Source organism: Arvicanthis niloticus, chromosome 2 (genome assembly GCF_011762505.2).
Source record: "Arvicanthis niloticus isolate mArvNil1 chromosome 2, mArvNil1.pat.X, whole genome shotgun sequence".
In the NCBI taxonomy this organism is placed as follows: domain Eukaryota; kingdom Metazoa; phylum Chordata; class Mammalia; order Rodentia; family Muridae; genus Arvicanthis; species Arvicanthis niloticus.
Genome location: NC_047659.1, coordinates 120,257,769 through 120,285,569, shown reverse-complemented (window position 1 = coordinate 120,285,569; position 27,801 = coordinate 120,257,769). Strand labels below are relative to the sequence as shown.

Sequence of the window (27,801 nt, the reverse complement as noted above, 5' to 3'; positions counted from 1 at the left end):
TTTAAATGCTCTTTCCCTATATTTGGTACAAGTTTTTAAGAAAACATGTGCTTTGTACACATCGTCTCCAGGTCTGTAGTTTGTCCTGCCACCTTGTCATTGGTGCGTTTCATAGAATAGACAGTAGGCTTCTATACAGCTTTTCCGAACACATTCCTAAATCTGCCCTCTTCTCAAATTCCCCACTAATTCCCTTTCTCCATCTCCAGTCTGTTTTTACGGTGCCTCTTTCCTTATCCCCTCTTCTACCTTGGACCCCTTTAAGGTTTTTGGCTTCTACAGGTATTCCAATTTAAATACACAAATCTAGAGATTGAAAGCTATGATCTTTCTATGAGAAAGAGCATTTGACATTTGTCTTTTGGGGTTTGAACTACCTCACTCAGATGGCTTTGTTTTTTGAAGTTTTATTCACTTACCTGCAGATTCTATAGTTTCATTTTTCTTTATAGCTAAATAACATTGTGTAATGTATATGCATAATGTGTAATGTATATGTATAATGTATACATTGTATAATGTATATGCATCACATATAATGTATATGCATCACATCATAGCGACTGTGAACAGAGCAGCTGTGAACAGAGGTGAGCGAGGATCCCTGTAGATGTAGGATCCTTTGGATGAATATGCCCAGGAGTGCTACAGCTGGTCCTCTCTATGCTTTCTATTCCTTTAAATTTGTTAAAGTGTGTTTTACAATCCAGAATATGGCCTATCTTGACAATTTCCTATGTAATCTTTGTGTGTGTGTCTGTATGTGTTCCAGTTGATTCTCAGGCATCACCCATTTTTAAAAAAATGATTTTTTAAAGACAAGATCATTCACTGGCCTGGAGTTCATCAAGCAGGCTAGATTGATAGCCATTAAGTCCTGCTTTCTTCTACCTCCCCAGTGCTAGAATTATAACCATGTTCTTCTGTTCATGGCTTTTTTTACATGAGTACTGGGGTCCAAAACTCAGATCCTTATGTTTGAGTGGCAGGCACTTTACCAACTAAGCCATTTCTCCAAACTCCAAAATCCTTTATATTTTTAAAAAGATTTACTTGCCGGGCAGTGGTGGTACACGCCTTTAATCCCAGCACTTGGGAGGCAGAGGCAGGCAGATTTCTGAGTTCGAGGCCAGCCTAGTCTACAGAGTGAGTTCCAGGACAGCCAGGGCAAAAAAAAAAAAAAAAAAAGCATCAGGATGAAGATCAACAAAGAAGTCCCAGAAGTGTGTGACAAAAGGTGTGTCCTTAGACCAAAGGCCCAAGGACAAAACAATTCAGAGCACATTCCCCTTGGGCATGTGGAAGACCTGACTAGCAATGTAGCTGTGGAAATGAGATCTGTCCCGGATGCTATGTCTTCTCTTTGGGTGGGTCTTCTAAGAACATAACATCTTTGCTATGCTCAGGAAGGGCTATGTGCTGCCACGGCTGCATCTCTCCTGCTCTACTTCTTAAGGAGGCTCTCTCTAGGTGATCTGGGTCTGTCCGGCTACATAGAGTGCTGGGAGAAAATGAGTTACAATAAGTTAAACCTGTATGCTGCTGTCCTTTGTTTGGACTGATAAATAGACAGTCTAGTCTCTGTTGGCATTGAATCCTGCCAAGGTCTGACTACAACCACTCTCTGAACCACCCAGCCTTGGCTGCCACCCTTGTGACCTTTGTAAACAGAACTTTAACCTGGACAAAAGCAGACTCTCAGGATGGTTACTTGGAGCCAAAATGTCTGTGCCGATGGGGACACTAAATGATCTGCCTCCTCAGTTGAGGAACCCACTTTGCAGCTGGTTTGTGAAAGTTCTATTGAGTCTTTTATTTTTCTTTCCTTCTAAGTATTTGGGATACCACAGAAGACAGGAAGCAATGCTGTCAGATGTCTCAGGTCTTTGGGAGTAGGCTCGGATTTGGGGACCAGAAAAGTAAATGAAGAGAAGTTGAAGTTCTCCAAGGAAAGTGGATCAGAAAACAGCCCGCAGTTCATGGCAATCCACCCAGGACTTGTTCACTCTGTGCCAGGTTGCTTAGTGATCTTTTCTGGGAAGACAAGAATAAACGGCAATGATTATAAACCATAGAAAAGAATTCCACCCAAGTCTAGCTTGGTAAATGAATGAGTTTGTTGTAGTTACTTATAGAATATGATAAGAGGTTACTTAAGCACAGATAACTCCAAAGCAGCTGTATCACTGAAAGCAAAGCAAAGTGGGTGATGACTCATAAAGGCTCATCCACCTTAAAAACCTTGTATCTTTTGGAGCTTCCTGCTCCCTGTGAGTTTTATGAGCTTCCTGTGCCTTTTAAGTTTCCTCAGTTTTAATTCAGAGAAAACAGCTATAGAATAGGCACAGATAGCACTACCACTCAGCACTGATCTCTGGTCCAGAGCTTGAAGACAGTCTAGATCTGGGCTCCTACAAAGAAGCTCACAGCATAGTACCATTTCCCCAACAAGAATTTTCAGATTTGTCTCCAGTTTGGGACATACTCTTGAAGCCTGTCTCTATTTTACAAGCATGTTAGAAAAGTTCTGAGAGACCAGCCAGAGCTGGATTCCGTATCCTCTCCCCAGCCCACCTCTCCCCAACTCTTCATTTCCTTTGACACAGAGATTTTGTGAAAAGGTTCATTGGAAAAATGAACCCAGATATTCCCAGCTAGAAGGTTAAGAAGTGGTGTGGGGTGAAGAAATATCTGTCCCCTGCATTTTGCAATGGCCTAACTTGTTTGTGTATTGAGTAACTATCTCTAAAAACTTATCCCATGCCACAAGGAAAACATTGGCCTTGATCCAAAAGCGTGATGATGGGCTGGGAGGGAAGCTTCCGGCTTTGAGAGGATTTGAAGAGGGACCACTAGCAGGGTTGCTAGTGGTCAGGCTTCAAACTCTGATTGTTTGGGTTCCAGCCCTGGCTCTGAGCAATTCAGTTAGTTATGCGCTACTCCAAGTCTTTGTTGCCTCACCTGAAAATGTGCTCAATCATATTATCTACCCATAGAGCCATAGTCATGTAGACCTGTAATTGTTCTAATAAGATGTCAGCCACTGTTAGGAATTGGAGGCCAGGCTGGAGGGATGGTGCAGAGCTACCTCGGGATGCTGTAGGCTCCTGAGCAGGAGGAAATGAGAAGGTGGGGAGAGAGGTGGGCTGGAGGGAGGCTACTGAATCCAGCTGGGCTCTCAGCATTTCTTCTGTGAGCCAGGGTTTTTCAGAACCTGCTAATTCTTGTCATGGCTAGCTGGCAAGGTGGACTCAAGAGTCAAGAGAATCCCAAGGAGAAAGATATGAAGCTGAGGTCAGGGGGTGGGGCTGGGGGAGGCTAGGAGCAGGGCAGGTAGGCAGGCTGACCAAGGAAAGGGTAGGGACAGGAAAAACAGCTTTCCTATAACGTTTTTGTTGTTGTTTGATTGGTTTTGTTTGTTCGTTTGTTTTGTTTTGAGATAGGTTTTTTACTCTGTAGCACAGGTAACCTGTTGGCTTCCAATGAGTGGTGATTTTCCTGTCTCAGTATCCCAAGTATGGGAATTACAGTCATGAGCCAATATGTGGGGCTCTAACAACATTTAACCAGGGGCAGAGAAGCAAATATGAGCACCCCATGCGCTGTTCCACTCCAGTTATATCTGAGACTTTGAATAGCAGCCAGGTCAGCAGCGGTTCTGAAAGACGAAGAGCAGTGTCTGTAGCTCCAGCCTGGTTCTGTGAGAGGCTGCAATGCACCTAAACTGGGAAAACTGGAGAAGCAGTGGCTTGCCACACTTGCAGTTGGCAACAGAGAGGGTCTGGAAACCTTCCCTGAAAATAATGAGAGGGGAAACTTTGATTAGTTAAATCCCAGATAATCCTGGATGATGAAGACAGATCTGGACTCCTTAATGGATTTAGGGTCCCAAGGGGAGTGGCAGAGGCAGCAGATCAGCCCATGGAGGGAGGAGGCCAAGAGGAGTCCACACCAGGCTGCCAAAGCGCCAAAGTAGGTGCAGACTTCCCAGCCCAGCTTTATCCTCCTGGGGGTGGGGAGACATACAGCGTGGGTGGGTTCAGTGGCAGATCCATTTCTAGTGGCCCTGTCTCTTAAACTATAGAAATGTTCAAGGACACTGAGTGAAGCACCGACCCCATCTCTTGCTGCTGGGTCTCTATTTCTTGGTGCCAGTATTGAACTTGAAACAGCAGTGGGGGTGGGTGCAGTGGCAGGCACAGTGTTCTTTAGTTGGAAGAGGACCATGACAACAATCAGTATTTCCAACACACACACACTTCTTACTTATTTTGTATGTTTCAGGGACTTGTTCACGACAGGGTGTTCACTTATGGAATGGGGGTCAGGGAGAGTGGGGGGGAAATAAATTCTCTTCTTTCACTATGTGGGTTCAGGACTCCTTGGGTAGTCAGGCTTAGAGGCAAATACCTTTACCTTCTGAGCCATCTCCAAGGCCCCATGAGAGAATTATTTGATATCACTTTCCTTTGCCAGAAAGGTGCCCAAAGACCCAGCCCTCCTACCAGAGTCCCTGCAGGCCCCCACTATCCTGCCAGTTGGGCAGCAGGCAGAAGTGGGTACCTCTGTTCAGAAATAGCAGGACCCCTTAAACCCTCAGAGCCTTCACCCAGCTCCTTCCTCAGCCAGGCTCTGCCTTACTGTCCCTGTTTCTCTTTCCTTGTTCCATGAGACAAGTTTATTTGTTTGAGTAACCTCTCATTAGCAAAAATGGGTTTATTTGGTAAGCTCTTCCTCAGGGAGTTGCAAACATCTGCTCTGGACTGTCCCCAGCAGAGAGGTAGGCCGCCCCTCCCATTCCCAGCCTTTGGCTTTGTAGCGCTAGCATCTACTCACTCACTCGGGGTGTGGGGGTCTGTCAGCTGGGTGACCTTCCACCTTCTGAGGTAGAACTAGGAGAGGGCAGCTTTAAGATCTGGACCTTGGCTACAGGCCTGTGGCAAGGTCTCTTCTATATGAGGTGAACCACGGTTGAGTCACCTACTCAGGCTACAGACTACACAAGATTGCACTGGCGAGTATCTTTCTAGCCGCATGCCTAAGTTCGGATTTATGAAGGCTCACAGCTGCTAACTGGCAAGTCTCCATATCTCTGCCGGCTTCCCCTAAATCTGGAGGTGAATTTTGAGCAACAGTCCTAGCAGAGCTGGAAAGGATTTCTCCCCACCCATCCACCCCTCTAGCCAGGGACGCAACAGACAATTATCCTGAAGGAAAGTTACTCGTTTGCTAATCTGGAGAACAGCTTGGAGGGGAGATTTGGGTCTTCTTTTAATAATGGAAAGTTAATGCGCAGCCTCTTGTCATTGTCTTTCTTAGAGCCCCTTGTTTAATCCTCTGGCTTAGTGGCGGCGCCCTCAAACAGTGAAGTCAGCAAGGGAGATGCAGTGTACCGGCTCTGACTCGGTTCCAGGTAGAGGAAGCCCAGCCATATCTCCGTAGGTCCCCTAAAGTTGCAGCTCTGTTGTATGTCTGAAACACAAGAGAGCAGGGCCCCAAGAGAGGGTGGGCACCTGGGCTGGAGACTGAGACAAAAGGGCTTGCCCATCGTTGTCTTTTTTTTTTTTTTTATTTAAGATTTATTTATGTATGTGAGTAGTACACTCGTTGTTTGTTGATATGCAATAATTCTTTGCTTTTATCTATGTTTGTGTGAGGGTTTCAGATCCCCTGGCACTGGAGTTACAGGCGGTTGTGAGCTGCCCTGTGGGTCCCCTGCAAGGGTGGTCAATGCTTTGAACTGTTGAGCCATTTCTCTACCCCCCACCTACGTGTTTTATTAGCTCCAATTTCAACAAATACGAAATTCCTACGTTCCAATCAGGTTGTCTTTGACTAATCATAAATCCAAACAGTAATTTGTTAGTCTCAGTGAGCAGTCCCAATAGATGACCCTGTTTATTCCACGTCCCTGACCCCATTTCGATCACTGAATCAAATACGGTATACCGTTTTACTAAAACAATAGCTACTGCTTACGTGAAATTAATTTTTCACTGGGCTGTGTATATTTTTATTAAACCTGTCCAAGGTTTGAGTCCTCCTAGTCCACTTCTGCCTCTCCCCCTTTCTCCTGCCCCATCGCAGCACCAAGCAAATTTGGGACTGTATTGCACTCTACTGTCTAGCCCTTAAAGAGCTAGTGAGGAAAGGGTTTTTGGCAGGAGGGAGAGTGGCTGCCAGTGGTAGGTTAAATACAAATTGTCAATTATTCTTCAGGGATTTTCAGACTGGGTGCAGGAGTTGAAGAGACTGGCCGGTGTGGTTTGGGGATAGTGGGATTGGGGGGTGGTGGGGGCGGTGTGCTTGGGAACCCTTCCTAGATCTTACAGGGTAATTAGGAGTGTGAGATTTTGGAAGGCCAGGGGTGTCCATTAAGGATATGAACTTGTGGGTTTCATCGGAGAGGGAAGACAACATAACCCTCGTTGCTCACTTTTCCTCTCGTTCCAGAGAATGGGGGTGGGGTGGGTAAGGGACAGCTGGAGAGAGAAAAGAGGTAACTAGGAGGACCAGCAGCCGAGAGGCCAACAACTCAGGGGAGGGGAGCTGATGGCGTCTGAACCTCGCTGGTGGGAGCTAGGATGCGTCTGCTCCCTGCTGATTGGCGCCTTCTAGGTCTCAGAGACAGCATAAAAGGGGTCGCCTGAGCTAGCCTCCTCTGCACAGGTGGCCAGAAAGGACTCAACTCCCCACTCCTGGCCTAGAGGGCTGAGAAACATGACTGGACGGGATGGACTTTTGGATGGGCGCTCCAGGAGTAGAGCCCTGGCACCAGGCTGTCCTCCCATAGCCTCTCGCCCTCGAAGCTTCGCCATCAACGACCTACTGGGATTGGAGGCAGACCTGCCGACCCCGGCGGAGCCTGTGCTAAGATCCAACAGTGAAGCTTCAGCGGAGGCAACAGGGCCGGGGCCCGGACCAGGGCCGGGACCAGGGCCGGGACTGTGCGGCTCCTGCCCTGCTCGCGGGGCTCTCCCGCTGGGCCTGAGCCTCTTCTGCGGCTTTGGGGCACAGCCCCCTTCCGCGGCTGCTGCTCGCGCGCGCTGCTTGCTCTTCGCCGATCTGCGGCTTCTGCCCCCTGCAGGACCCGAGCCTGCTGTCGCCCAGAGCGCCGTCCACCCGCCGCCTGCGCTCAGCAGCCAGAGGCGCAGCGAGAGCGTCTCCACGTCGGGTAATTTAGTCAATGCTTCCTGCCGCCAATCCTCAAAAGGTCCAGAAGCACCTGGGTTGCGCTTGGTCACCCTTCGAGACAGCCCAGATCTCGGGCCGCTGGATCACAGAGAGATCTCAGTCTCGACAGACCCCTGTACCTCCTGCGGGTTTCCAAACCGTAGCCTCTCCTCCCAGTCCTCATTCCCGCACGTGGGGACAGCCACCAAGGGTTCCGATGGATCTTGTGACCGACCAGACCAGCGGGCCCCTTTCTCTCAGCACTTACTACCAGTTTGGGGGTGGCAGATAATCGGGAGGACTGGTGTCTGTATCCCTAAGGCAGAGTCGACAGAACTAACTGATAGTTTCAGAGGGCTGGGTGGTAAGCTGAACTCTTGGGCTCTCCTGGTGCTGAGAAGGAAGTTCTGGGTCTCTAGCCTCTTTCTCTCTTTGTCGCCTTCTACCCAATACCAGCGGGTGAGAGAAGCCCTCCGCTCACTCTGATGTAGTTAGGTAGGCTCACGTTCAGTTCCGAGTCCACCTGTTTTTCACAGGGAGGAGTGAATCTTGGCGTATTGTATGGAAAGAGAAGGAAGCAAAGACATTCTTTCCACGGGGCAAAAAACAAAAAACAAAAAGACTGACAGCCTGGGGATGCGAGGGGAGAGAATTATGCAAACAAAACAAAACAAAACCGTGCACCCAGCTAAACTGTCTCGCAGAACACAAGGCTAGCAGAGTGAATGGACCCTGTAAAAGCACAGACGGGCTGGCCAAGCTCTGCCTGGGCTCTCAGCAGGGAACCAACTGCCTCTCTATAGGAGGAGATGAACCCCTCTGTTGTGTCATTGAAACTCAAAAAGCTATCTTCATAGGGTGGCTTCTTTCTTTCTTTCTTTCTTTCTTTTTTTTTTGGGTTTTCGAGACAGGGCTTCTCTGTTAGCCTTGGCTGTCCTGGAACTCACTCTGTAGACCAGGCTGGCCTCGAACTCAGAAATCCGCCTGCCTCTGCCTCCCGAGTGCTGGGATTAAAGGGGTGGCTTCTTTCTTCTCTGAGTATTGATTTAAAAAAAAAAAAAGATAAAATGCAGGTAAATTTTATTCTGGGAGGGCATTTCCTGCAGAAACAGCATCATATGACTGGTGAGAAATTCTGTCACTTTAAAAGAAAAACAAGAAACAGTTGACATTAATTTAAATACTAGATTGTAAATTCAATATATGCATATATTACCATTTCCATGAATCAATATGAAACTATTTTACTTTGGGGGATATTAATATGCCGTTTTACGGTGATATCTTTGATATAGAAACAAAATTAGTGTTATCTCGTTACTTTTGTCTTTACTCGTTTAAAAAATTTTTTGGTGGGCAATTTTACTTTCAAACAATGAATCTGATAATAGTTTAGCTTTTAGCTTTCCTTACTTACCCTGAGATCTTTTGGTATGTTGAATATGGGTAGAAAACCTCACAGGTAAATGGTATTGTTTAGGGGGCCTAAGTCTAGCTCCTGCATGCTACTAAGTACATTCTTAATAAACACAGTGTTAACCTTCACATTAAAATGCCCAAAATGTAGCAAAAATTTCAAAATTTCAGAGAATCATCTTCTTGTGCCAACAGATGGGGACAGTCCATCTGAAGAAAAGAGTGACCCAAAGATGTCCCTTACACTGGGCAAGAGGAAGAAGCGGAGACACAGGTATGGGTCCAGGCTGTCTTCTCTGCCTGTGTTTCCTCAGATGGACACAACCCTATTGTCTATGAGAACAGCATCTGAGAATGAAGGCTACGCAGTCTATTACTGGTGGGCAGTGACAACCATATGTATCCATTTCCTGTAATTCTCAGGAGGCTACAGGGAAATCTGTACAGTTTTAAAGGCGTGATTTTGTGCATTTGTAAATGTGTTTTATCTTTCTGGAATATTTCACGTGTGTTTCTGGCACTCCACAGGACTGTTTTCACTGCCCATCAACTTGAAGAACTGGAGAAGGCGTTTGGCGAGGCCCACTACCCTGATGTGTATGCTCGGGAAATGCTGGCTGCAAAAACAGAGCTCCCAGAAGACCGAATACAGGTTATCTAGTGTCCTTCCTTTCTCAAAGACCCTGCACAGAACCTGCCATTCACACAGTGAGCAACCCACAGCCACTCAGAACAGCTCAGTGTGGTCCTCTTCATTTGAAAGCGGAGAGTGACCTAGTTAGAGGCACTAAAAGTCTCCCTGTAGTGTTCATGCCTTTTTTCCTTCTGTCATCTTCAACCTGCCCTCAGACATTACACAACTGTGGGCCATCAAGATGGCCCTGCCACCAACTCTTAGACCTAAGTTGGATCGCTGGTACGCACTTGGTAGGAGAGCACTAATTCTTCTCTGACATATGTGGCGGAAGCACACCAACTTCTACAATCATGAACACAAAATTAATAAAAACGTCACAATGAAAATGATATCTTAAAAAAATCACACAATTGGATGTTATGCTAGAAACCACATGAAGCTATCTTAGTAAACCTGTTTATCTTTCATCTTCAGTTCTTAAAGTCATCACCATATATAGCCCGAGTCACACTGTGCTGTCTGTGTCATATGGGTATCCAGGGACAGATACACTCTTTGGAAAAGTTGCCAGTGATTCACTGCTCTAAGCGTCAGGATATTTTGCCGTATTGTTTAAATTAACGTACTTTTCTATAAAAGAAACAGCAGTAATCAGTTAATCTAAGATTTGAAGGGGCTTTCGACCCTGTGAACTTTCTAAACAAAAAAACCAGGAAACACTGTAGGCAGCCCCTTTACACACTGCAGGATAAGGTCCTTTTCGTTCTTTGTTTTTGCTTTCTAACTCCTTAGAAAACTTCAAAGGAAGTAGCTCCAACCTTATGTTCATAATGCTGAGTCCTTGTGGGTTTGGAGGGCTGCTGCCACACTGGCCTGCAGGCCGAGGGTCCCTTGTAGACCCAGAGTCCAGGAATGCATGCGCTTCTCTCGGCACTCCTTTTCACCTCTTGAGCCCCTCGGTGGATCTCCCCTCTGTCTCTAACCAGGTCTGGTTCCAGAACCGGAGGGCCAAGTGGCGTAAGCGAGAGAAGCGCTGGGGCGGCAGCAGTGTGATGGCTGAGTACGGGCTTTACGGAGCCATGGTGCGTCACTGCATTCCACTGCCGGATTCCGTGCTCAACTCTGCAGATAGCCTGCAGGGCTCCTGTGCACCCTGGCTTCTGGGTAAGTGGTGGCTGAGAGCAAGACCAGAGACGTGAGCCGTGTTCTCATCACGAATATGCAGACCAAAGAGGTCTCAAGTTTAGGCCCACTCTCAACTCTAAATTCTTGTTAATTCTGAGCCTTAATTTTCCGTTGAAAGTGTGGGAAAATCCCTTTAGGCTATTCACATTTGTAAACATGTATTCAAAATGTATAAGTGGACAGATTACATTGGTTTTGATACATATTATCAAAGTGGCGAATACTACTAGAAAGCGTAGAAGCTATTCGGTTTAGAGTTCAGGGTTTGCAAGCACGGGTCACAAGATAATTACTATCAGTAAATTAATTAGGTGGATCCTAGTGGGATTTTAAGCTGGGAAAGTTCAACAAACAGTTTTTCTGCCTGGTGCTGGGCTGAGAACCAGAGATAGCATGGTTAATATAGCCTGGACTTTGAGTAAGGACTAAAGAGATTAGACAGAAGTCAGGGTGGGTAGAGAACCAAGCCCACTCCTCTGAAATCACACAAATGGGGTGCTTGCTGGCATCCTGAGGACCTCAGTCATATACAAGCAAGTGCCAAACAGGAATCATTGTTTAGATGACAGCATCATCTAAACAAACAGGGTCACCTGATGTTGCATTTTGCAGGAGTGATAGCTGACAAATAGAACTTTTAAAATTCTAATGCTGGAAGTTAGCACTTGGTTGGGCTCTCCTCTAGGCCCCAGAGGAACACTGAGAAAGAACATTTTAGACAGACTGAGAGAACAGCGATAAGGAAGGAACATACTTAATTGCTGAATTTAAAAATATTTTTGAGCCTGGTGTGATGGCACATGCCTTTGATCTGTCCCAGTAATCAGGAGGCAGAGGCAAGTAGATCACTGTGCATATGATGTCAGCCTGGTGTACATAGCAAGATCCAGGGCAGTCAGGACTACATCAAAATACCCTGTCTCAAAACAAAACAAAATTTTTATTGTTGTTTTTCCTTTTTATTTTCCAGGGATGCATAAAAAGTCTACAGGAATGAGGAAACCAGAAAGTGAAGACAAGTTGTCAGGACTCTGGGAGTTTGACCCTCTCAAAAAAGGTGCTAACAAGGACCAGGATGGACCTGAGAGGGGACCAGACAAAACAAGCCTGAACCCCAAGGATAGCTTGGAAGATGTGGCCATTGACCTATCCAGCTCGTCCAGACCTGGGGCAAAGAAAATCCCCCCAGGGTCCAGTACTCAGGGATGTTCCCATACCCCAGAGCTACAGGTGCTCCAACCCCCACAGGTGGGAGCCTCATGAGACTGACAGATTGCTCCCCCAAAAGCTGGAAATATGTGTACTTCTCACAAGTATTTTTCAGGAGACAGGTCCAAGGCAAACACCTTAAGTTTGATTTTCTTCCTGAAACGTCTGGATAGAGAGCAACACTACAATGTTGGATAAATAATGACTTAGGGAAAGTTCCATTTAATTCTAGAGTAGAAAATATTCACACAACCTCCCAAGCCAGTCAGTTTGGTCTAAAAATTTTGTCTTTCCTTCGTAGAATTCGAACATGGAAGATTCAAAGTTCAAAGATAATTTTAGGGGTAGGGTGTGGTGTAGCTCAGTTAATAGTACAGGTGAAGGCCTGGATTCAATACACATAAGCCAGACCTAGTAGCACACACCTGTAATCCCAGCACTTGGGGTGGAGACAAGAGATCAAGATGTTCAAGAGCATCCCAGTGAGTGAGTGAGAGAGAGAGAGAGAGAGAGAGAGAGAGAGAGAGAGAGAGAGAGGTTATTACTACCTGGCATTATTTAGGATGTGGTTGAAACATTAAGAAAGCTAGCCTGACCTCCTCACTCTAAGTTAGAATATTTGGTTTGATTTTGTTGAATCAGGGTCTTGCTATGCAGCCCAGGCTAGCCTCATTTTCATGATCTCCTGCCTCAGACTCTCCAGTGCTGCATTACAGGTGTGAATGTAATTGTTATACATTCCTAGAAGAAGCTTCTAAACAGACAGATGAATGGATAAATGAATGAATGAATGAATGAATGAATGAATGAAATGAATGCTATATCACCATTCCTTGAGCTGGGTCTAGGACCGGTCTTTGTGGTAGGTAGTAATTTTGTGTTCTCAGTCACTTGATAGGCCTTGAATACTCAATGAATAAACAGCAAAGAAAGCCATATGCCCCTCCTTTGTAATCACCTGGAGCTATGTTTAAGCAATTGTTAACTATCTGGAGACTGTCTGAAGGTCAGACCCAACTTCTTGGTCTTTTCGAGTTTATGTTTGAAAGCACTTTAGTGACTTGGATTCATGAATGTTTTCTTTCCTGTATTTCCTTTGCCATTTTTTTTTTATTATTTAAAAATAAATGTGTGGTGTGTCTGACACTCAAAGCTACTTACTGGCCCCTCGATAGGTTCTCCCTCATGTCCCGTTTTAGTCTGGGAAGATGCAGAGCAAGTGGTCTTTTAGGCTGCAGGACTCAGCCCAGAGTCTGTGTAGTGTACTGTGGGGCAGTAGCCCTGGCTGAGTTAGGGTTTGGAGTTCAGAGTCTGAAGAAGGGTTGTCCGTTTTGGGCAGCTTCCTCTGCAGATTATCTCAGGAGCCCATTGGGTTGGGCTGCCCCCACCTCCACCCCCAGTCTCTTTAGATAAGAAAATGGGCGGTCTCTTCCTTTTGTCTATTTTTATCCTATGTTAGTTCCATAGTGTTTCACTCTGTATTAGTGAAGTATTAACCCTGTGAGATGATGATGAAATGTTGCTAAGTGAGAAGCTCTTGAGGGGAAAGATGCATGGAGAAATAAAGATGTTTAAAGCACACTGAAAATGAAATAAATAACGTTCAACAACTGGTGCTGAATAAACATATGAGCAATAGACCAAAGTCTCTGAACTATTACAAAGAAAAGGGAGAGATCAGAAACGGTGTGAGACACATGTAACAGGCGCGCAGCTGGGTCTTCATGTGGGACAACTAAAGCAGGAGCAGGGGCTGCCTCTGACTGCATTGACTGCCTTTGCATCCCTCTCCCCGACCGGCTCACTGCAACCTGACACGCTAAGGCTGGTTGATATCCATGTGAGGTTTCCCCTTTTCTGAGGAGAAGTGTAAGGGGGTGGATGTGGGGAGGGGAGGGGAAAGGGAGAAACTGGGGGAGAGGGAAGAGAAGCTTTCATCAGGAGGTAAAGTTAATAAATAATGGCAAAATGGTGTGAGAAAAGAGGAAAACCATATATTTGTGTACATGCATATGTATGTATGTATGTATGTATGTATGTATGTATGTATGTATAAATATTTTTCTTTTACCCTTGACACAGACTTTTGCTAGGTTGCCTGAACAGAGATCCCTCTGCCTCAAACTCCTCAGTAGCTGGACCACAATTATGTGTCATTGTGATGACCTGACTTCCCCCCACCCCCAAAAAAACTATGTTCAATATGTAAGAAAAACACCATAGCTCAGTGTGGTGGTATTTGGGAGGTGGGGCCAGAGGATTTCAAGTTCTAGGTTAACCTTTGCTACAGAGTGAGATTTTTCCCCCCCCAAGATGGGGTTTTACTATATAGCTCTGGCTGTCTTAGAACTCACTATGTACCAGGCTGGTCTCTGCCTTGCCTCTGACTCTCAAGTGCTAGGATTAAAGGCCTGGCCATGAGATCTTGTTTTAAAATATAACAAATAAAATAAAATCACTATTCACAACCAAAATGACCTGTATGTTCATTAGTCAAAAAGTGGGCTGCGGAGCTCGTGGTTAGGAGCACTCACTGCTCTTGCAGGGGACCTGGCTTCAGTTCTCAGCACCCACATGCAAGCTCACAACTCCCTGTAACTCCGGTTGTGAGCGAATACAACGCCCTTTTTCTGCTGTGTGGGAACTAGGAATGTGTGAAGTGTAGGGACATATAAGCAGATCAAATATTCTCATACATAGAATAAAATAAAATAATAACAAAATTCAAGCCCATAAAGCTTTTATTAGGGAAAAAAAATCTACAAATGGTACATTTCCTGAGGAAGTGCACACTACTAACACCAAATCGACAAAAGCACAAACTATTAAAGATCACTAAGCAAGGAATCCATAAAACATTGTACTGTGGTCAATGGTTAGGCCACATGCAAATTCTTAAAAGCTAAACAAAGCATTTTAATGGTATAGAAATTGCTCTTGTACACAGAAAAAAAATGTAGGAAGAGTTTTAACACTAACATCATCCTAATTCTCGAACTCCCCCAAAGTTAACACAACACCTCCCAGCTCTATGTAGTTCCATAAATGGAAATGTGAAATTTACAAATAATTATCAACGTTTACAACCCAACAGAATACTAGACATGTTCTTTGCATGCAGGTCTACTCCAAGCACACAAAGGTATTTTAATATTACACATAATCTGGCAATGGTATTTTAATGTTATGAAGGAAATTACTTATATATTTATTAGCATCTCAAACTATAAAATAAGGTTATATTGATAGATATTGAAAAACACTGAGCCAGGCAGTAGTGGCGCCCGCCTTTAATCCCAGCACTTGGGAGGCAGAGGCAGGCCAATTTCTGAGTTCGAGACAGGGAACAAAATGGTACGGAAAAAGAAGGCAGACCACGAATAAAAGGATCAGGGCGGGGGGTGGTGGGGAGAGGGGAGGGAATTTATCTAACCAAGCTAAAACTTCCACTAATTTCTAAACAAAATTAAGTGACTGTAGTGAGTCCCAGTCCTGGAGTAACTCAAGTCTCATGTAAACCAAAGCATCGAACGTCTTCATGGGCTTGTCTCTCACCCTTATATCTTTAACCTACCTCAAAGTGTTTTTCCCCTGAGCCAAAAGGTTGAAGCTCAGTTTCATTTTTCTCTCTATAGACAATAAATGATTGTCCCAATGTCTCATCAGAGAACCCCCTTCCCCATCCCCATCCAGCTATTGTGAATGTTCTCCCTGTTCTCCAACTTAAACGTCTGCTCCTTGAGGCGCCCTTCTACAGGTTGATTCTATGGGAGTGCACAGATTGCTTCATATCCTGTCCTGGTGGGTGATCAGTTAAGGCTGGGGTTTGAATGTCCCTCAAAGATCATGTATAAAAGGCTCTGCTGCCAGCCAGTGTCACACTGGGAAGTGACAGAGACTTTGAGTGGCAGGGTCTGGTGGAAGGGACTTAGGTCACTGGAATTGTGCCCTTAAGGGGGTGTTAGGCTCCTGCCCTTCTGTTCCTCCTACAAGCTCTTCGGCACTGCCCTCAGATTTAGTACCAGGAGGCTAAGCATGAAAACTATGAAATCCTGGGTCAAATTAAATCTTTCCCATATGTTGGCCTCTATGTGTGTGTGTGTGTGTGTGTGTGTGTGTGTGTGTGTGTGTGTTTCTTCATGACAAGCTGGCTAATGAGCTAACAGGCTCACCTTTAGAAGACCCATTGAATGGTGCTGAAGTTAGGTCACTGGAAAACTCTGAGGTTTATTCTGCTCTCAGATTTCTCAGTTTATCTTTGCCTTTCCTTTATGAGTTCCCGAAAAGCTGAAGGTTCCACAGATTGAGACTGGAAATCCTGAGCCTTCCAGTTTTCTTACTTTAGTTCCTACCTTTGTTACTTTGTTGACAGAGCAGAGCCACACTTCTGACAAACAGGCAGGTAGAATCTGGTCTGGAAGGCAGCTCCTCTCAAGGGCCACAGCCCTGGCTGAAGCAGCATAGCCTCAGATTTCTATAGAATTTACTGGTCCTCAAACTTCTAAGTTCATGTTCGGGAGAAAGCTTTAGGACCCGGTTTATCAAAAATGGCATACTGACGCCACCTACTGGCAGGTCCAATAAACATGCATCCACTCTCGGAGTCCATTGTAAAGCTGTTTTTTTTTTTTTTTTTTTTTTTTTTTTTTTTTTTTTTTTTTTTTTTTTTTTGCGTTAGAGAATTTTTCTGTCCTTTTCTACCCAGCCCCCCACCCCCACCCCCAGTCGCCCTCAACACCACCAGCCTTGTTTTTTTCTGATCTCTGATTGCCACACAGGCTTTGAAATATCTTAGTTTCCAAGTGTGGTCCATCATCCTTCGAAGATTTTGTTCCCTCTCATATCGACATTTCAGGATTTTTCTTTCATGCCCTTCCAACAAAGACCCTCTATTCTTTGTTGGAAAGGAGATAGTGAGCTTCTTCCTAGCACTGACCTCTCTCTCTTGACTGCAGACAAAAATGTGACATGCTGCTTCACATTCCTGCTGTCAAGCCTTCCTTGACATGATGGACCTTGCCCTCAAACTATGAGCCCAAAACAACCCCTTCTTTTAAAGTGTTTTTCAGGCACTGATCACAGCAACAAGAAAAGTATCCAATAGTTTTCATTTCAAGAACAGGATACTGGTTGTTATACATAGTAACTGTGTTGTGTGGTGGATCTACTGTTACCATAGCAACAACAAAGCTACATATCCTTTCACCAGGCTCACCATCACTGTTTTGTTTTCCTCTTCCATACAATGCCAGTTTTAATTGTTTTAACACACACACACACACACACACACACACACACACACGAGAGAGAGAGAGAGAGAGAGAGAGAGAGAGAGACCCCATCTGCTCCTCACTGACAATTTTTTACAGTGACTAAAGTGTCATGTAATCATGAGCAAAGGGACTAAGATGCTAGATGAGGCATTCTGGAAATTTTTTTTTTAGCTGCTTCATTTCTTTTTATTCATTGGACATTTTTATGTATTTACATTTCAAATGTTATCCCCTTCTCTGGTTTCCTCTCCGGAACCCCTCTATTGCATTCCCCCCTTCCCCTGCTTCTATGAGGGTGCTCCCCCTCCCACCCACCCACTCCCACCTTACTGCCCTGGAATTCCCCTACACTGGCCAATCGAGCCTTCACAGGACCAAGGACCTCCCCTCCTATTGATGCCAGACAATGCCATCCTCTGCTACATATGCAGCTGGGGACATGGATCCCTCCATGTATACTCTTTGGTTGGTGGTTTAGTCCCTGGAAACTCTGGGGTCTGGTTGGTTGATATTGTTGTTCTTCCTATGGGGCTGCAAACCCCTTCAGCTCCTTCAGTCCTTTCTCTAACTTCTCCATTGGGATCTCCATGTTCATTTCAATGGTTAGTTGTGAGCATCCACTTCTGTATTTGTCAGGTTCTGGAAGAGCCACTCAGGAGACAGCTATAACAGGCTCCTGTCAGCAAGCGCTTCTTGGCATCCACAATAGTGTCTGTATATGGGATGGATTCCCCAGGTGAGGCAGTCTCTCGGTGGCCTTCCTTCAGTCTCTGCTCCACACTTTGTCCCTGTATTTCCTTTAGACAGGAGCCATTCTGGGTTAGAAATTTGGAGATGAGTGGGTAGCATCATCCCCAAACTTGGGGGCCTTGACTAACCTCTGAATATGGTCTCTACAGGTTCTCCCTCCCCTTTGCTGGGCATTTCAGCTAATCTCATTCCCATTGAGTCCTGGGAGCCTCTTGCTTTCCTCGAATCTGGGACTTGCTGGTGGCTACCACCAGTTCCCCATCCCCCCCAACCCCATTGCTACACATCTCTGTTCAAATTCCTGACTCTCTGTATATCATCCGCGTCTCCTCCCATACCTGCTCCTGTCCCCCTTTTCCTCCTTCCCCTCCTCTCTTCCTCTTAAATCCCTCCCATCCTCTACCCTCTACCTCCTGTGAGTATTTTGTTCCCCCTTCTAAGAAGGACTGAAGCATCTGGGAAATCTTTTAATGCCATTGGTGGGAAATTCTTGTAGGTCCAAAGATTCAGTAACAATTACTGAATTAAGTCCAATTTTGCAAAGGATCCCTGTGTATGTGCATGTATGTGTGTATGCCCATGAGCATACATATGTGTGCATGTGTGCATGTATGTGTGCATGTGTCCCCATTCATTTCATCAGAGAATATGATGAAGACTCCTTCACATGGTTTCTGCACCACAGAAGAGGGCATCAGACCCCAGTATAGATGACTGTCCCCAGTACAGATGACTGTGAGTCACTATGTGGTTGCTGGGAATTGAACTTAGGACCTCTAGAAGACCAGGCAGTGATCTTAACCGTTGAGCCATCTCTCCAGCCCCTTCGGTACAAATCTTGAGCTACCCCTTTTTACTTTCTTTCCACTGTACTTATCTGCCACCTGCTGGGGGCTTTTCCTGCAGTTTCTTTTTAATCTTGGAGTTCATGTGTCTTAATTTATCATATTTTAAAAGTAATCTAATTATTCATTCACAAAATAAAATCTATTTATTAACTAAATAATTTCATATACCCAATTGAGCAAATTAACTCTGTGTCTTGAACATTAAAACAAACAAACAAACAAACAAAAACCTCTCATCCACTTATCCAGAGTCAGAATCCTTGAGGTCAGAACTATCAAACTGCCTCTGCTGGTCATCCTGGATTCATGAATTATTTTAAGAGACTGTCCTCAGGGCATGCAGTATTGAGGCAGTTTTGGACTTTTTTCAATGGTGGCATCCTTTAAGGAATGTCTTATGTTCTGGTTGATTTGTCCAGGGGTGGCTTACAAGCAGAGTTGCCTACACAGGACAGAAACAGCTTTGAAGGCAAGGGTAGACTCCTACCACCTGGTGGCAGTATCAGTCAGTTTTACAATTCCTTGGGGTGGGGGGGGGGTTAATGTTGACACTGTTTAGTTCCTGCTCAGCAAACACACATCCTCTTGGGATTCCCAGCTGAGGTCCTCGGGGCTGGGCCGTGTTTACTCAGTTGCTGGAAGTTCCCAGAAAACCAACAATTATTTTCTGGTTCATCTTTGCCTGTGGTCTGTCTTCAAGTCACACCTGCCCTATAAATCTTCCTACTTGGGTCTTCGCTAAGAGGTTGGGAGGCCCAAAATTGCTGAGACTGTAGCCAGATGTGGCGATGGCAGCTGTAGTTTGCCTTTACGGCTTGGGGGCAGGGCACTGACCCGATAGCTCAGATCTGCCAAAATTCCATTCTCTGAGTCACCTTCATCTCTGTAGTCTCTTGTCATAGAAGAGACCAGGAACCTTGGTACTTGCTACAGAAACAAATCTTCAAGAAGAATCTACCTGGATGAGCAGTGCATTTGGTCCAAGACCACTTGGGGGACAGGAGGTGCTGGGACTGTTAACTCAGAAAAGGAATGGATGGATCCAGGCTTCTGCATAAGGACATCCCCAGGACAAAACTGTGAAGGTCTTGAGTGAGAGTAGGCACAGGGTTTGCAGAGACATTCAGGTCCTCAGAAAAGGGGCATGACTTTTTAAGATTAATGTAGGACTATAGTGAGCTAATGAGTGAGCTCCCATGTAGCAAGTGTAGCTCAGTGAAAGAATGTGTGCTTAGCATATGTAACGCCCAGGGCTCCCCCGCCCGCCCCCCCCCCAGCATTAACAACGTTAGCATGTTTTGATGTTAGCCAGCTTTCATGAGCATGTGGCTGGAGCTAACTGGAGCTGACCCACCATGGAGTACCTCATGCAACACTCTCAGAACACCCTGGAGCACAGTGCATGAAGATGGGGGAGTTCAGAGCCCCAAATGGTTTACTATTTATTTAGTTTCTCATGGTGCTGGAATCCAGGGCTTCTTGTGCCCGGCAAGTGTCCCACTACTGGGCTATGTACTTAGCCTGAGATTGCTTCTTTTATTATGCAAATATCTTAGAAAGCCATTCTTTTTGACTGGGCACAGAAACCCAGAGCTGGAAGTGTTTGCTTTGCAAGCACAAAGACAGCGGCTTGGTTCCTATGCCAAGCATAGTGGTGTGGACTGTGTGTGTTTGTAATGCAAGGCTCTGGAAGACAGAGACAGGAAAATTCCTTGGGCTTGCTGGCCAGCCAGTCTACCCTAATTCATAAGGTCCAGGCCAATGAAGGACCATGTCTCAAAGGAGGTGGATGATGCTCCTGAAGATGACAGAAGTCATCCTCTGGTCTGGACATGAAGACTGTACATAAATGCATCCCTCACACCTGACTGTGCACATGTGCACACCTCAACCCCCCACACAAATAGCTTTGATGGAGTTATTCATGCTAAGGCCCATGTCACAAAGATGAGATCACATCTTCAGAGAAAACAGAGAGCAAACAACCATGTGTCCCACACCAGGCTGTTCTCAGGGGGACTGGTGATGAAGTTCCATCCACATTCTTCCTTGCATGGAACAGAAAGCTGGAGGGGCTTGGGTTGAGCCACTGTGATTTACCCACTGTTCTCTATTCCTGTCTACAAGAAAAGTGATTTTGGAATGACAGTCTGCCTTTTGACTATCGTCCCTGCTCTCTTCAGCTCTTCTCTGTCTACACAACCCGCTTTCTCTGTCTGGTCTGTTGGAACACTGGGATGATAGAGCAAGGATTGAAAATAAAGCCAGTTAAGATCTTTGAATGGTTGTGATTTTTTTTTCTTTTTTTACCTCTCTTTACGATGTGACATGGGAGCCATGAAAGCCGAGGCAAACGGGTGGTAGAGGTAAGCACCCCTGGACACTGTCCAACAAGCCCCTGAGGCCCTGAGTTTCAAATGACCCCTGCCTAGTTCCTGGCTTTGGGCATTTGTTGCCCCCAGGCAGGGTGAGAGCAAGTGTATCAACCTTCAGGGCTTGAAGGCTCAGGAATAACTCAGCTAGCACCAGTGCCAAGATGAAAGTCAAACCCCAGGCTCCCCTCCTGCAGCCTGCACCCTGAGGCTTCCAGTCCTGGATCCTACTGACTTCAAAGCCAGGCTGCAAAAGGGAAACCGTGTGGCCAATAAGGCCCAGATGACCAAAGCAACTTGTGGACCCAGGGTTTGGTAAGGCTCACCCTTCCAGTTTCAGAGGGACAACCTTAGCCTTAGGCTGTGACACTCTGGAGGAAGGGCCCCATGTGGCCTCTTAGCTCGGCAGTAGAAAGTGCAGTTCTGCCCAGTCTGGCTGATTCTGCTTCATGTACATATCCAATCCAAAGAGGAAATAGGAACTGGATAACTGGATGATGTGTCTTTATTTGGAAACAGAGGCAGAGTTGTAGCCCAGAGTTATAGTACATGGAAAGAAAGCATGCAGAAGACCTTGGGTTTAATTCGAAAAATTCGAAGGGGTGGGGTGAAAATAATTTTTTTTTTTTTTTTTTTGGTTTTTCGAGACAGGGTTTCTCTGTGTAGCCCTGGCTGTCTTGGAATTCACTCTGTAGACCAGGCTGGCCTTGAACTCAGAAATCCGCCTGCCTCTGCCTCCCAAGTGCTGGGATTATAGGCGTGCGCCACCACTGCCTGGCGAAAATACATTTCTTAGAAAGCAAAGATGATAGAAAGGTGCACTCCCCATATACATCCCATGACAATCATAGAGAAGTCTTGGTATTGTCTCATTCACTTGCTTTAACAAACATCTACTGTGCATGTACTATGTGCTAGGAAGATTCTAAGTGTTGGAGACACAATCCCAAACACAGAAACTGGCATCTTTCACCATCCCAAGACTTCCCCGCTTTCAAGAAGAGAGAGAAGTATACAAAAAGCTTATAAACATGTGCTACAGAGAACCGTAAAGTCAGAAGTTGAACATGGATGTGACCACTGAGGTAATGCGTCCATGAGGGTGACAGAAAAGAACCGTGGACAAAGAGAGTTTGGAGGGGTCTGAAGGAAGTGGAGGGAGGAGGTCTACATGGATCTCTGTGCTGAGCAAGAGAAGTAGTCTGTTCAAAGTCCTAAGGCAGGAGTTCGGAGGCCAGGGGGGCCGTGTGGCTGCTGACTCAGAAAGTGAGGGTAGAGAAAACACATCCGAGGTGGGCCTGGATCAAGTAGACCCCTCCTCTTCCTCTTAGACCCCCTCTTCTCCTTTCTCTTCTCTTTTCCTTTTGGAGACAAGGTCTTGTTATATTGTACAGCTGGCAAGGGATCCTCCTGCCTCAGATTCCTGAGTAGCTAGGACTATAAGCACAAACGTCTGTTCCTGACAGTGTGACATTTCTCATTCTTGACTGTACACCTACGGCTTCTGGAGATGTGGTAAATGCAGGTTGTGAAGCACAAAGCCTGTGATGGGGCCCAGCAGTCTTTATGTCTCTGCTGCCTGGAAGACGTCTGTTATGTAAAGTCCATGGACAGCTCTTCCAATAAGGATAAACCTTGTGGGTTAGGGTACTGGGGAAAAAAGGAATGGAGGAGACACTGCCTTGTTCCGAGTGCAGACAGACCTTATTTGATCTTTGTTTTCTTTCTTTCTCTTTCTTTCTTTCTTTCTTTCTTTCTTTCTTTCTTTCTTTCTTTTCTGATTTCTTGAGACAGGGTTTCTCTGTGTAGCCCTGGCTGTCTTGGAACTCACTCTGTAGACCAGGCTGGCCTCGAATTCAGAAATTTGCCTGCCTCTGCCACCCAAGTGCTGGGATTAAAGGAGTGTGCCACCACTGCCTGGCTGTTTTCTTTTTCTATCCTACTTTTCTTTTCTTTCTTTTTTTCCTCCTCCTTGATGCTGGGGGTGGAACCCAGGACCTTTGAACATGCTAGGCAATAGCTCTACCACTAAGCCACAGAGGCAGACGGCTCCAGCCCTTAACCTTTGCTTTTAAAGAAACTGCATTGGTTGATTAGGCCATAGAAGAAAAAGGTGGACACAATTGCAAGCCCACTGAGTAATAATTTTTAAAAAGCTGAGTATAGCTCATATGGAGGATGAGTGGTGGGGGGTGAGGGAGGGGTATTATTCTGAAAGTGATCCCTTGGGGTACTTGCTGATAGGTTGCTAGTACCATGTATGAGAGAAGAGCCTAGGTTGACAAGGGTAGATGCCACTTTGAACAATGAGAAAATATATTCTCCTTCTCTACGCTGGAAAGCCAGTGTTTGAGAAAGATGTTTCAGGGTGTGGTATACTTAAGAGGTTGATTAGAGGCTTGCATGGGGGTTGGGGATGCTCTCAGTTGGCACACTATTGGCCTAGAATGCTTGAAGCCCTAGGTTTGGTTCCCAACATTTCATATACAAAGTGTTGTGACACATCTGTGTGATACACTCAAAGTACAGGCAGGGGAGAGGATTAGAAGTTCAAGGTTACTCGAGTCTGAGGCTGGCACTGTCTCAGAAAACCAAAACGAAAACCTAACATTTGAATACGGGCTGAAACTGGAGGAGAAACGTTCTGGTTACAGGTTCCAGCTTGAAAGTCAGGGGGTGAGGGCTAACCCTTGTCTCTAGGGGACCTGGAGGGAAACGTGGAGGGTTGAAAACGGACACTTTAGCACTTTGAAGACAAGGAGAGAAAACACAACATGTGTAAGGGTTGAGATGTAGGAACTGGAAAACGGAGGGCCTCACGTTTCAGGAGTAGTCCTTGTGCCAGCTAGCTATAGCTGAGTAATCAAGTTAAGACTATTTGAGACTTCTTCCAACCTCTCAACTCACCAGGAAGATCTTTTGTGCTGAGGGCGAGGCTCCATACCTGGGATAGAGCATCCAAGGTGGATGCACCTCTGTCCAGACCTGTTCCTGGTTATGGGCTGGTGCAACTTATTCTCTCTGTGGGCTCATTGGCCCCAGGAGGCCGGACCAACTCCCTCACACCTTGGCAGCTGGGAAACAACCAACCAACCAAAAAAGAAGCATCACTCAGCGTTCCCTCAGCACAGCCTCAGCATCTAGCCAAAGACTGTCAAAGCATCACTTCTGCCATGTCCTCTGGAATAGAGCTAGGAGGTCAACCCAGACATAAGGGGAGGAAGCTTGGATCCTCCTCCTTTTAGAGGGTTATGTGTGCTGGCAATGGAACCCAGGGCCTGTGCACACTAGGCAGAGCCATGCCCTCAACTCAGCCTCCACACCTCCAGCTCAGCCTCCTTGTCTTGATGGAGCAGGAAATCCCAAGTACACACTAGAGGAGGAAGCGTATCTCTCAGACCACCTGGCTGAGTCTGCTCTTTCTCTAAAATAGGGATTTGATGGTATAGTTGGGGGTGCTGGGTGCTAGGCTTCCTCGTCCATTAGGCAGGCACGTGCTCTTTTACACGTCACTGTTTATTAGTTTGACTGCTTCCTTATTTATTCTCTCACTATGTAACCTTCTGTTTTACGTTGTTTAGTTTCTGGCCCTAGCCAAGCTTTTAGTTTGGTTTGGTTTCTTAAGGTGGAGACTAGCAATGCTGTCCAGGCTACTCTCAAACTCATGGTCTCCAGGGTGTGTTCTTTTTGCCTCAGACTCCTGAATAGCTGAGAGCCCAGATGTGTACCACTGTGCCCGACTTACCTAACTTTTAAACTAAGGACAAGGCTTGGCTGAGGGCAGGGCATATGCCTGCGCTAGCTGCTGGCACCGCCGCCGTTTTAGCCCTTCCTCCTCAACAGCTTACCTACAGTATCCCCTCCAAGGGAACTACCTATCTGCAGCTGTCGCGGCCAAGAGGAAAAAGTCTTTGCCAGCCCGAAGAACTCCACAAACCAGTTTTCCAAAATCCACAACCTCCAGTGTTTATTTTTCATTATGTATTCACTTAAGTACTTGGTAGAAACCCATTCCTTTTTTTTTTCTTTTATTTATTTTTTAATATTTTATTTACATTTCAGATGCCACCCCCTTTCCCCATCCCCCCCAAACCCCTATCCCATGCCCCCTTTTCCTTTTTGCTTTTATACATTTTTTAAAAAATGTTAACCAAAAGCTTTATAAGTTTGGTAATGCTCAGTCAGAAGTGTAACCCAATACCCAACCTAGATATATCAACTATCTTTGACTGGAGCCCAGATGTGTACCACTGTGCCCGACTTACCTAACTTTTTTTACTAACGTGGAGACACGTGAACATCTGCCTCCCTGTCTCCCCCCCCCCCCTTTTTGGTTAGTCAACAAAATGATGGACTGGGTATTAGGACTATCTTGTACCTCACTGGTACAATTAGGAATAAGTATGCTCTAATTGCATTTTGAGAGAAAAGTTTTATTTTGACCCATTTCTTTTTACTCTTGATTATTCAGTAACAGAAACTTCAACTTCATGACGGAGCTGATGGTCAACCAGGCCAGATGTGCTGTGGACATTGATTTATTCTTTACCATAGCTTCCCACCACCTGGAATCAGTGAAGGGTCCCAAGGTAAGACGTGATACCTGCCCCGGCCGAGGTCAGCAGCTGGGAAACCCAAAATATTGTTCCTGGATCCAGATTGTCATAGCACACCCTTCCCTGTTTGAAGGCCCCCAGGCTTGTTAATCAGCCCTTCAGCCCGCTGCGGGTGAGTTATGTGTGCGTGGCGTGGTTGTACAGGCCCGCACCATTGAGGGCTTTACGCTCAGAAGGTCTCCTAAGGAGGAAAACTTTGACTTCAATCTACGGAATGCTGAACCGACTGACGGTTCATCTACACCATCTGTGAGCTTCGCTCTTATGACCACTTAATCGTGTTTCCAATATATCTATCCTATCTCAGAGCGCTGCCTGCACCCCAGGTCCGGAGGCTGAGCCACCCATGTACTTGCAGCTTCTGTTGCGAGCGGGAAAGTTATCTGCTCTGTAAAAAGAGATCGCAGAAATCCAGAAAACTGAAGCCGAGAGCGCGGGCTAGCCCGGGACTGGGCGCACAAACAAAACCTAGCCCCACCCCCCTCCCGGAGCCCCTGTCCAGGAGGGGAGAAGAGGTGGGAAGGGGCAGGCTCAAGGAAGCTGCTTCACCAGCCGAGTAGTGGGTGGTGGCCGCGGGGGCGGAGCCGGGGCGGGGCCGTGGAGACTCTTAGGGGCGCCCAAGCACTAGCACCCGCGTGGGGCGTCGGGCGAGATGGCGGCGCGCAGCCTCGGCAGCGGTGTGGGGCGACTGCTGCGTGGCCTGCACGGGCGCTCTGCACAATCGGGGTGGTCGCTGAGCGTGTCCCGCTCGACCGCCACCCGATTCCCCCGCAGCGTTCCTGCAGCAGCGCAGCCAGGCTCTTACCCCGCGTTGAGCGCTCAGGCAGCCCAGGAGCCGGCCGCCTTCTGGGGGCCGCTGGCCCGTGACACACTAATTTGGGACACTCCTTACCATACTGTCTGGGACTGCGACTTCAGGACGGGCAAGATCGGCTGGTTCCTGGGAGGCCAGTTGAATGTGTCTGGTGAGTGCGTTGCTGGGACCAGCTCAGTTTCGCCGAGACTCCGGAGGCCCCAGTCAGTAGCAGCTGCCCCCAGGCCTTGGCCCTTTTTCTCCAGAATGCTTCATCACCCACTCTAATCCACGTCACTTTGTTCTGTATCCCACCGGATCCAGAGACTGCAGCTGGTGAAGCAGCAGTTACCCGCCCAAATCTGCAGCGCTGTCTTGTAGCGGGAAACTGAGGATACCGGGTTTGACCTCAGAGTGGTCTACACTAACGCAGATTCTGGGAGGCTTTGTCTTCAGTCTTTAGTCTCTGGGATCCCCAGCGCGGTGGGCACAAAGCTTACGATCCCAGAGAGGCCGAGGTGGAGAAAGCCTAGGCTCCAAGAACCCAGGCTTTTCTGCTCAGGGGACCCCAGATCAGTAGGGTAAACGCAAAGTATGTAGGTTGCTACCAGCAGCTGTGGATGCTAGGGCTCGCGGCTCCCCTGAGGACAAACCCTGTAGTGTAAACAGAGCCTTGGTGGGTGCAGGAAGAAGAAAGCTCCTGCCCCTGGGAGGGAACTGTTTATCTCCTCCTGTAGGGGAGTGTGGGCAGGAAGTTCTGGGTCTAAGAACTGCACCCCAAAAACAAACGTCTACAGTGGCAAGGCAGGCAACCCCAGCTCTCCTTCTGAGTCAAGAGGAGCTGAACTCAAGGCCAGCTTGGACTATGTACTAGCCTCCCCCTCGATCTCCAAATGAGACACATCAGTCACCCTAGCTGTCAGTTTTCTGATAAGCCTGAATTCTGCTAAGGCTGGAGACAGGGACATACACCGAGGCACTGAGAAGTCCGTTTCGTTCAGTGAGAACTTGAAGGAGGGGATGGACTGACAGGCTGAGCTTCTGCTGCACAGCAGGGGGGTGGGAATTTATGCCTTCCTGTGGGATGGGAGTGAGGGTTGGGTGGGTCAGAGATGCCTAAGAAAGGAACTGAAGGTCCTCAGGACGAGATGAACGGTGATGCATTGCTTAAGGACCAAAGTTAGAGGTGGAATCTGGTGTCTGCAGTTTCACTATCTCTTATTAAACTTTGGTGCATCTTTTGTAAAATGGGGAAGCAATACTAGCCTCTTATGCTGTCTGTGCCACAGTGCTGGGTGATACCTAACCTGTCCAGACTTACTGGTGATTAATAAGCCATAGCAATTCTGATTTAATATATTCAGAAATTATAGTGTCTGTTTTTTAAGAATAAAAATTTAAAGAAACTTTGGACCAGTTATTTTTCCCCCATATTGTATATTACTTGGCAAGTTTAATCTAAATGAGCCTCTTACTAGATAAGTGTTGCCTTTAGACTTGAGTCAGCAAATTCTTGAACTTGGGTTAAG

At 46.5% G+C, this 27,801-nt stretch overlaps 2 protein-coding genes and 1 long non-coding RNA gene across 3 annotated transcripts in view; 2 read left to right on the top strand and 1 right to left on the bottom strand.

Annotated features, from left to right (window-relative positions):
* LOC143441462 (uncharacterized) lies at positions 1–26,512 on the bottom strand. Its single transcript, XR_013108898.1, has 2 exons — positions 26,372–26,512; positions 1–2,034 (listed from the first exon to the last, which is right to left on the bottom strand). It is a non-coding gene; the product is annotated as an uncharacterized LOC143441462 (long non-coding RNA).
* On the top strand, positions 6,721–12,782 carry Vsx1 (visual system homeobox 1). Its single transcript, XM_034495085.2, has 5 exons — positions 6,721–7,174; positions 8,785–8,863; positions 9,118–9,241; positions 10,213–10,390; positions 11,382–12,782. The coding sequence occupies exons 1-5, from the start codon at positions 6,721–6,723 to the stop codon at positions 11,672–11,674; spliced, it is 1,128 nt and encodes a 375-aa protein (XP_034350976.1). The 3' UTR covers positions 11,675–12,782.
* Positions 26,103–27,801, top strand: part of Acss1 (acyl-CoA synthetase short chain family member 1) — a 45,982-nt gene continuing 44,283 nt past the window's right edge. The window contains exon 1 of the mRNA XM_034495084.2: positions 26,103–26,444. Coding sequence (XP_034350975.1) covers positions 26,132–26,444 — 313 coding nt within the window. The 5' untranslated portion in view covers positions 26,103–26,131. The remainder of the gene's footprint in view (positions 26,445–27,801) is intronic.

Excerpts from the sequence above, each read along its gene's own strand:
- Vsx1 (XM_034495085.2), top strand. The coding sequence starts at position 6,721 with ATGACTGGACGGGATGGACTTTTGGATGGGCGCTCCAGGAGTAGAGCC. Across the intron at positions 7,175-8,784 it reads CGAGAGCGTCTCCACGTCGG|ATGGGGACAGTCCATCTGAA; the intron begins GTAATTTAGTCA and ends TTGTGCCAACAG. Across the intron at positions 9,242-10,212 it reads TCCCAGAAGACCGAATACAG|GTCTGGTTCCAGAACCGGAG; the intron begins GTTATCTAGTGT and ends GTCTCTAACCAG.